At 34.8% G+C, this 9936-nt stretch overlaps 1 protein-coding gene across 7 annotated transcripts; it reads left to right on the top strand.

Moving 5' to 3' along the window:
- Nucleotides 1–2587: 2587 nt before the first annotated feature.
- LOC131146836 (uncharacterized) lies at nucleotides 2588–9167 on the top strand. 7 transcript variants are annotated; one of them, XR_009134466.1, is made up of 13 exons: nucleotides 2653–2755; nucleotides 2878–3006; nucleotides 3413–3452; nucleotides 6192–6267; nucleotides 6356–6559; nucleotides 7079–7291; nucleotides 7373–7771; nucleotides 7879–7938; nucleotides 8032–8158; nucleotides 8247–8533; nucleotides 8622–8689; nucleotides 8803–8880; nucleotides 9009–9167. XR_009134466.1 is itself a non-coding variant. In XM_058096638.1 (8 exons), the coding sequence occupies exons 1-7, from the start codon at nucleotides 2713–2715 to the stop codon at nucleotides 7757–7759; spliced, it is 1092 nt and encodes a 363-aa protein (XP_057952621.1). In that variant the 5' UTR covers nucleotides 2615–2712; the 3' UTR covers nucleotides 7760–7771; nucleotides 7879–8040. The 7 variants fall into 7 exon arrangements, 2 of the variants coding, with proteins under 2 accessions (XP_057952620.1, XP_057952621.1); XR_009134465.1 differs by lacking the exon at nucleotides 8032–8158 and having other exon boundaries at nucleotides 8778–8880; nucleotides 8997–9167; XR_009134464.1 differs by having other exon boundaries at nucleotides 8247–8689; nucleotides 8778–8880.
- The last annotated feature ends 769 nt before the right edge of the window (nucleotides 9168–9936 follow it).

Here is a 9936-nt window from a genome sequence, read left to right as displayed (position 1 = left end):
ACCAACACTTTTATCCAGAACAATGTGATTGCACTATCTCAATCACTAGTTATGGTACCGTGCTTTCATCACATCTGGTCCTCCGGGTTCTTAATCTATATAATGCAATTTAAGTAATAAAAACTGTTATTTAAACTCATTTTGTCATTCAGTATAAAATCTATCACATAAAAACCCAGTATTCAGCCGTCATATCAAATCCTCGGCATACAGTCATCATATCAAAACCCGACACTTAGCCGTCAAATCAATCTTGGCATATAACCGTCATATCAAAACCTGACACTTAGCCCTCAAATTAATCTCAGCATTCAATCGTCATTTTTTTAGTTTCACCATTTCCCACATTTTCAGTATTTTCATCAATCAGTATAAATCACATTTTTCCCACGATAATACCACAAAAATACTCAGATTCAATTATGTAGTAAAATACAATTAAATCTCATGTCACACGATTTATTCAATAATTATAATTTCACCAATTGCTTGCGAAATATTCAAAATATATAATTGGTAAATTTAATTATAACGCAGTTATGATCAATTCCCCATTTTAAAATTTAAACCTTAGTATATTTTAAAAACTCGAAAATGATCAAATTCCTGCAATTTAATTTAATTTCAAAATATTCCCAAAAAATTTTGATTTGATCAAATCCCTAGAATTTAACTTAATTATAATATGTTCCCATAAAACCCGATCTGATCAAAACCATGTAGTTTAATTTAATTAAAATTTATTCCCCAAAAATATGCGTAAAATAATTTAAAATTACCATTCCCATAAGCTTAAATACTCATAAAATCATGTATATTATTTTTGAAACCAAATACTACAATTTAATTGAGAATATTTTCAAAATAAACTGACATAATCTACTCCCCTTACCTCACCCCAAGAGTGGTGCCTACGACGCTTCTATGATAAATCAATTCCGGTTAAAATATTGGTGGTTGAGATAGAAACCTAGTGGTATTTTCTATTTTTCAATCGGCGCATGTATCGCCGAGAAATTGAGGAGAGAAAGGATTGAATAAAGGAGACGAAGGAGAGAGAGAGAGAGAGAGAGAGAGAGAGAGAGAGAGAGAGAGAGAGAGAGCCTGTGGGCGTGGGTTCTCAAGATCTCAAGATACTTCATTGTGAAGTATGTAACATATATATTATAATATTATATTATATTATATTATATTATTTAATTAATACTTATTATTAATTTTTAAAAATTAAATAATTTATTTATTTATTTATTTTTTTAATTTTAATTTTAATTTTAATTAATTTATTTTTTTTTTGAATCACTACAAATTTTTTTCCAATATTACACAAAGTCATAGGCTAATTTCGAAACCCAATATCCTCAATAAGGAAATCCTTATCCTAAAGCCGAGCAAGGATTTGTGCTCTCATCTCTAAAATCCTCATCCTCGAGACTACGCTTCGATAAAATCCGTAACATAATTCTTTTTACATGTTTTGAGAGTATTATGCCCTCATCTCTAAATTTTTTTCACATATTTCAAACGTATAGTGCCCTCATCTCTAAAATCATGTTATGTAAGTAGTAGGAAAGTACATGATGTTTAGGTGACATGATTTCGTGGTATGAACATGATATTTCAGAAACACCTAAATTTTTTTTAGAAGTTGCAAGAAAAATGAATGGTATTAAACCTATGAAAGCACAAGAAAAGAAAGTGGAGTTAGAAGACGAGCAATAGGGGTTTACATCGAATCATAGTCTTAAATAGAAACCTTACACCAGTGTGTTTTTTAAATTGTGTCCTTATTAATATTGTAATAGTATCGAGATGGCCACATGCCCATTACTGTAATGCACTCTTTAGGTAAGGTCCTTAAATAGTAGTATATTGCAGTTGGGTGATTGAAATATATCTACACACAAACTTAATTATTGCATACTTATTATTGGAACTTTAGTTTGTACTTCAATTTTTAGAGAGTTAGAGTTCTCTTAAATAAAAGCATTGTCATATTGAGGTTTCCCATACTCATTGTACCTAATAAAAGAAGTGCAAAAATAGTTGTGCTTTGTTTGGGTGTATAAATTTTGGCCCTTAGATTTGAATTTAAATGGATTTAGATAAATTTAAATATAATTTTATATATTATACAAATTCAATACAAATCCAAATTCAAAACCTATCTAAACATAAGATTACGATCCATTTAGAACTTGAAAAACATTAAAAACCCACATAACTCTATTAAGTTTTGATTAACGAAATACCTATTTTTCCCACTAGTTTTGCAAATCAATGCGAAGAAATAACTATTCAAAAAATCAAATAAAGCATAATATTTGCAATCTTTTTAAAAACATAGAAAGTCTGTATTTTATTTTTGTTAAATTTTTTATGTGGTTAATTTCTTTTACTTGATTGGGAGTTTGAATATTAAATATTAAATTTAAATTTGTGTAAATTTAAATAAATCATAGGCTAATTGCCTAATTTCGAAATACAATATCCTCGATAAGGAAATCCTTATCCTCAAGTCAAGCAAGGATTCGTAGGCATCCAAACGGACCGATATGAATACAGAATACGGCCTCTCTTTCTTCATAAGACCAATTTGTCCTCACAAGCAACCCTAGAAAAGGCTAAAGGCCCAAATTGCAAGGTTCACTTCAGCTCTGATTCTCACTACCAAATCCTCTCTCTCTCTCTCTCTGGCCTCTGTAGTCGGCCATGGATGCTCAGAGAGCTCTGCTGGACGAGCTGATGGGTGCAGGTGCATTTCACAGACCTCAACTCTTGTTCCTCATTTTATTTTATTTTTTCGCGTCGACTTCACTTTGATACACTGCTTTTGATGCTTTTGTTAATTATTGTGTTTTTTAATTTCCATTTTAGCTCGTAATCTTACCGATGAAGAGAAGAAGAGTTATAAGGAAATTACGTGGGATGATAAGGAGGTTTGTGTATTTTATATGGTTCGGTTCTGTCCCCATGACCTGTTCGTCAACACTCGTAGCGATCTCGGTGAGTTGTAATTAAACTTGTTTTGAAAATTGGAATCAATTATCTGTTTGGTGAGAAAATTGAGGACAAGAAAAGGAGGTGAAGTTTTTTGAATTTTCCGAAAAATGAAATTCTGATTCATTTAGGGTGATATAATTTTGTTGAGATCACTTCAGTTTAGGATTTATGTTTCCGTGATTTGGAGAATTGTAAATCAGCGACTGATCTAAGTATTAACTTCTTTGCTTTCTGAAAATATGAAAAACATTCCTAAATTTTTCTCAGTTCAATGAATGTTTTAAGATTTTTGCTTTTAATTTTTTTCGTTGCTGAAATTTTGTTGGCAACCAGACAGAATAAAATATGAGGTTTTGAGCATGCAGCTGTCTGCTAACTTGTGGTTCTTGGTTGTGTTGTTTTGCATCAGGACCATGCCCTAGAATTCACGATCAGAAGTTGAAAGAAAGGTGATTGAATGAATACGTGTCAATTATTGTGAAATCTTACACAGCAACTGTTTTTTATTTGTAGTTCCAGGGTTTGGGTCTGAACATAGGTTGAGAACGTTCCATAATATGCAATTATGCATGGTATTAGAATTTGTATATTTGCCATTAGATGTTTGTTGCCATGAACTTGAAAAGACTTCTTCTTAGTGATCTATAATTGGAATGATGTGTTTCTGTTGATAGACATTTTCTCAATGTCTTTTCCCTTTATTTGTAAGTTACATGCTTTACATGTGTGCTGTAGGATGGAATTTAAATATGACTTACAAGCGTGGTTTGCTAAATAAGACATTTGGAGTTCTGGCTGTTGCAGGTTTTCTCTTTGAGGTAACTGATCTAAAGCTTTACAGTCAGACCCTGGGGGAAATAAATTGCCCTGCTGAATCATCACATTAATAGATGGGTTGTTTTGACTCATTAGATTTTAATCCTTTTTATATTGATCATCTTCTAGACATATATGACTAAAATGTGGGGATAGGGGCCGAATCCTTCTAAGTGTTAGAAAAGAAAGCGATTACTTTGGTGTTGTATCAGTTTTAAAAGTTCAATATTCAGTTGATGTTTGAGTGGTGTGGTGAATCATGCTTATCGTTTCACCCCTTAAGGTTTATTAGTGAGAACCAATTTTTAGACTGGAGAGTGCGCGCGCGCGCGCACGCCCACATGCACAGGCGTACACTTGTAAGTATTCCAGCAAAGTAATTTGGTTACTGTATATGGCCAATGTGGGAATCTTTATGGATGGATGCTCCCCCCAATTTTGTGCTTCATGTGTGCATGTACCTCTTAACTAAATTTCATTACTTTGTAAGCTTGTCTTTTCCCTTGCCTGTGCGACAGCTTGTTTCCAAAAAACTGGGCTATTATGTTGTAACTGGCATTGCATCAATTGAATAGGAATGTTTCTATCCCCAATTATATATTTATTTTGTTTATATTTGCCACAAATTTAGCCAATGCTACAGAGATGCTCGACTTAAGGAGCACTGTCCTTACTTCTGCACCTGATACTCCTTCCATTATTATTATTATTATTAGAGGGGTGCTATGGTTAGCCATGGCTGAGTCAGTTGCCACTAGACTTTCCATTAGTATTATTGTTGTTGTTGCCATCATCTAATTGTTGTCGTCTTCTTCATCATCATTGTTGTTGTTCTTGTTTCAAGATCAAAGTTCTAAGTGCATGTGAAAGTTGATCAGTTTTGAAGAGCTCTATAAGCATTAAACTCATTCTGTTTGCTCTTTTACATCTGATCTCAATTGATGATTTTTTTTTCGTTGATTTTAGTTTTCCACTTGTAGCTCAGCAACTCATGTATGTGATATTTCAGTTATTTAAACTCCCATATATTATAGAAATATGAGCTTTATTTTTTCTTTGTTGTTCTGCTCCACAAGGAAATTTCCATTATATGTGTGGAAAAATTCCACTATATTTTTAAAATTTTATTTAGACGGCAGGTATACCATGCTTCTGTGTTTTGGAAGTTCATATGTACAAGGGTAAATGCATTGACCAAGACATTATCTTTCTTTTAAATTTTGCAGACATAAAAGATTGTTTTGGACAAATGGAAATCTGTATTTTTCACATTTGGCATATGCATTAGTACGAGTTTCATTGGGTTTCTATTACATTTGCCAATTATCTGCGTCTAAATCTATCTCAATTTGATTCAATCACCAAGTGCAAATTTCACTTTGGCTGTAGTTACACAATTTTATGATTGAATGAAAGACTATGGATGCCATGTAGAAAGGTTTGTGCAGAGAATTTTCTAAATTTTTGTGGATTATTTTTGTGAAAAATTGAGACTTGTCTAACTAGACTCCTGCTTTAGTTACCACTTCACTACTTAATTTGGTTTGCATATTTCCCATCTTTAAAGCATTTTATCCGTATCAAAAATGCATAAAACCCCAAAATTATTTATTGCTTTTCAAGCAATGTGCATTATGTGTGCGTGTGTGTGTGCTTTCCCTTTTTTTCTTGAGTTTTTGCTTGCCAGTATTGCTTGGAGTCATTGTATCATACTGGAATCAACTGTTTGAAAATTTTGAAAATTAAATGCTATGATTATTTTATTAACTAGGGGAGCAATAGCAAGCGAACCACAGTAATGCTTGAAAGATGATGGGGAGGATTATCAATATGCACACTTTGTGTCAAAATCTTTTTTTTTTTTTTAATATGCTTTATCAATGTCCTGCATACGCATAGAGTTGTTGAAGTAACATGGATTAGAATTTAAGAACAAGATTATATGTAATTATCTGCTTGGATTTCTAATTTAGACTTATGATAGACGAGAAGGCCAGTGCATAAGTAAAAGGTCAAAAACTTCAAAAACATGTTTGATGGAAGCACTGAAAATATTTGCAGACAGGAAAGCTAGTGAGACTGTCTGCACGTCTTCTCGTTGCTTCCATCTAAGATGTTTTGAAGCTTTGACATTTTAATGCATATGCACTGGCCTTTTCATCTATGACAAGCCTCAATTAGAATTTTCAAAGTGACACTACCTAATATTGTGAACCTTTATTGTTTTCCTGGGTTTTTGCTCGTGTCCTTTTATCTTTTGGTTTGTGTAGTGTTGATACTTTGCAGTCTTGTTCTTTATGCATGTTTGTGTTGGGCGTCTTCCATTGTTGTGTTTCTGATTTAATGGGGTTTTGTTATACTGGTGGATTTAGTTTTGAGAAGTCTCCCAGACACGACTCATACGTGCCTAAGTTTGAAGCAGAGCTTGCTCAGTTTTGTGAGAAACTGGTAGGTTTATACAGTTTTAAATTGATTTCATGAAGATTTGTGAGTTTTATATGTATCTTTTAAAATTATATTTGGTATTCTATGGCAGGTGACTGACTTGGACAGAAGAGTTAGGCGTGGGCGAGAACGCCTTGCTCAAGAGGTGGAAGTCACTCCCTCGCCTGCTCCAGTTTCAGCTGAAAAGGCTGAGCAGTTATCTGTGCTGGAGGAGAAAATAAAGAACCTGCTGGAACAAGTGGAAACACTGGGAGAAACTGGCAAGGTGGATGAAGCTGAGGCACTTATGAGAAAGGTATCCTATATGCCATGAATAATTGCAGGGTCATATATGCCTCCCCTGCTCATTTTTTTTTTGGATGTTCTTGGATGCACCAATTTTCCACATTTTAATTTCTTCCCGCATACGTATTGTTTTCTTATTCATTTTAAAATACCAAAATATACTCATGGCAAATCATTTCTAAACTCTTGGTTTGTCAATATGATATTAATTTGAATGTTTGCCAACACCCCATCATTATAGAATTAGTTGTGGTATTGGGTGGTGTTGGATGATTTGCATTATTGTTTTCTTTTATGTAACAAATGTCCAAAGACCCCCAACAGTTCCATAATGATGAATGATGACATGAATATTTTTGTGATTTATATTGTGCTTTCTTTTACCTTTTTCTTTTTTTAAAAGATTGATGCATTAATTCCAGTGCCTTTGAAATTCTAGAATTTGCCCTTGGCAGATTTTCCTTTTTTAAAATTGATTTACCGTTTGAGATGCAGTTAATTTTGAATATTTGGTAACACTTGTCAACAGGTGGAGATTCTTAATGCAGAGAAAACCATCTTGACTCAACAACCTCAGAATGACAAAGTGCTTATGCTTGCTCAGGAGAAAAAAATGGCACTATGTGAGATCTGTGGTTCTTTTCTAGTAGCAAATGATGCTGCTGAGAGGACTCAGTCCCATGTCACAGGCAAGCAGCATATTGGTTATGGCATGGTCAGGGACTTTATAACCGAGTTCAAGGTATGTCTCATCTTATTGGAGTCCTGTATTTGAATTACATGACAAAATTCTTAATAAAGAATATGGGTGTTAAATTTCCAGGCTGCCAAGGAGAAGGCAAGGGAAGAGGAAAGAATAAAAAGGGAGAAAGAAGCAGAAGAACGAAGGAAGCGTAAAGAGAAGGAATCTGAGAGTAGAGGTAGAAGAAGTGATTCAAGTGACAGGGACAGGTATCGTGATCGTGATCACGATCGAGACAGGGAGCGAGACCGGTACCGCGATCGGGAACGAGATCGTGAACGATCTCGGGAGTGGAATGGTAGAGGAAATCGGGATGGGGGAAGAGAGTATTTCAGAAATGGAAGAGATGGAGGCAGGGATAGGTACCGTGATCGGAATTCAAATATGGAGTGGGATAGGAGCAGGTCCCGTTCCCCTGTTAGGTATGGGCAGCGGAAGTCTCCTAGAAGTCCAGTTCGCCCATATTAGTGGACTGTGTAGGTAGGTGTCTGAGCTTTTGAAATCTAAGAGGTAGATTTTCGTATCTCATGACTGTTTGTGGATAGTAAATTGTCATTATGGATGAAACTTCTTTTGTCATTTGACAGCCTTATTGAGCCTATACCATCTCCCTACCATCAATACTATTAGAAGAGAAAGGGGTTGAGGTAGGTATAACTTAATCAGTGTAACTCTTTTCTTTAAGGCTTTGCTTGAACTAAAATCTCCATAATTTGTTATCTCTGCAACATTGTTTTCAGTTTCTTCTATCTACGTGTTTTTTGGGTTGCTGCGGATTACATTATTCTTGAATAGTTAGAAGGACATGCAAAGTATTTGAATGAATAATAGTCATGCTGTAGAAAGATTCTTTTTCTGTATTTTAAGGTGATGTATAAGTCTCAATTTTGTCCAACCGCACCCATGGATTGATTTACCATGCTTATCATGGATTAAAGTTTCTTTCTGCTTGCAGATGCTGCAGTTTGGCATGTGTTTAGATGGCAGGGTAATATAATATATCAATCAGGAATGTTTACTCCATATTGGTAGACATGGATTGTTATTCCTTTTCTACATAAGAAAAAAAAAAATGGTTTTCCACCCACCTTTGTTGATGAACTGATTATTAATCAGAAGCTTCTCCCCCTTGATCATGGGTTAACCATTCCTGTTCCATCTTGGTGATCAAATTATTGGTGTGATGCAAGAGCTTTGTCTCTGATAGGGAACTCACTGGCACTGAGAAACGTAATGTGTGGGGTAGTAACTATTCTACACCTTTCTGATTCTATTCTCGATGAAAAAAAATCTTTTTTTTTTCTTAAATAATAATTCTACACAGTTTCAGGTAGTTTTGGGGTTTGAGCTTTTATATCAGGATCAGACAGTGAACACTACTCATTGAGTATACCATAGGTAATGCTTCGTAGTGATTTTTAGCTTCTAAGCCATCTATTGGAAGACTTTTTTAGTTTTCTTTTCTTTTTTTCTTTTTTAACTGTAGTGTTGTTTCGGCTGCATGAAATCAGTCCCTGGGCTGGGATGCATACTTGAAAGTCTTTGCCGCTTCAAAATAATTAGAACAGCTACTGTTTGGGGTACTTGAGGTAACTAACACTCTGATCTGCGGAATGGTATATTTTTGAGTTTATTCTGCTCCAGGGAACCTTCATGCCAGGAGTTTTGCCAATGGTAAGTTGATGTTTTTGTGTTTGGTGAGGAGTAATTTGTGCAGGGAAATGAATCAAATGATTATATCGTGAAGTAGCTGCTTGCTGAAGTAAATGTGATGATCAGAGTAAGCAAGTAGGGAGAGAGCCTCATGTAATTAAAATTGGCTTTTGTTGCACTTGTGATGCTTAATAAAAGCCATCTCCAATTGGTATTTTGAAAATTCTGCATTGATCATGTTTGATTTCTGTTAATGTAATTTTCTTTCATTAACAATAATTAAAGTTTATATGGTTCCAAGCACCAAAAAAATGTGATAATGAACACAATGAGTTCCTGATTCCAGCTCTGGTCTTTATCAAGTATGACATAAATTTTAGGGTCAGTCGGGTCATGTTCATTTGAAGCCATGGACACTTGGGCTCGTGTGATGGTTTCTGGAGGAGGGCCTTTTGGTGAGAAACTCGTGAGAATATTTTTACATGTTTTACCGGCAAGGAAGGTGTCTGACGTCCACGGATGAAGTTGTAGGTGGTGGTGGTGGTTTTGTTTGGGAGCTTTTGTGCGCCTGCCAGACTGAATGTTTGAAGATCTGCGACAGGGAAACATAAAAAAAGGGAAGAAAAAATCTGTGCGCTGGAGTAAGTTTTTTGGTCATTTGACCGATCTGTAAGATTGCCGGTGCCAGGGAAAAAAAAAGGATTGGATTCTTACAGATTCATGCAGGTTGAGGTCACGGTTGCGGTTGCTGGCAGAGAATGTGTATATGCTTCAATGAGGAAAGATTTTTCCCTGGGCTTAATTGACAATAATGCTTGAAATTTTTTAACAGGACTTCAATATGCGTTTTAATCCTCCATTACTAATTAAAATAAGCAGAAAAAATTGCTAAACTGATGTGGTGTTCTGCAAGAAAATAATTTCAAAACTGATGTGATCAGGCAAGCATGCGTGCCTATTTTCTTCAGGTAAAAAATGTGGCAATGGGTTCC

Source organism: Malania oleifera, chromosome 13 (assembly GCF_029873635.1).
Source record: "Malania oleifera isolate guangnan ecotype guangnan chromosome 13, ASM2987363v1, whole genome shotgun sequence".
NCBI classification, from domain to species: domain Eukaryota; kingdom Viridiplantae; phylum Streptophyta; class Magnoliopsida; order Santalales; family Ximeniaceae; genus Malania; species Malania oleifera.
This window is presented reverse-complemented; position numbering and strand designations above follow the sequence as displayed.

Excerpts from the sequence above, each read along its gene's own strand:
- LOC131146836 (XM_058096637.1), top strand. The coding sequence starts at position 2,713 with ATGGATGCTCAGAGAGCTCTGCTGGACGAGCTGATGGGTGCAG. Across the intron at positions 3,007-3,412 it reads CAACACTCGTAGCGATCTCG|GACCATGCCCTAGAATTCAC; the intron begins GTGAGTTGTAAT and ends GTTTTGCATCAG. Across the intron at positions 3,453-6,191 it reads GATCAGAAGTTGAAAGAAAG|TTTTGAGAAGTCTCCCAGAC; the intron begins GTGATTGAATGA and ends TGGTGGATTTAG.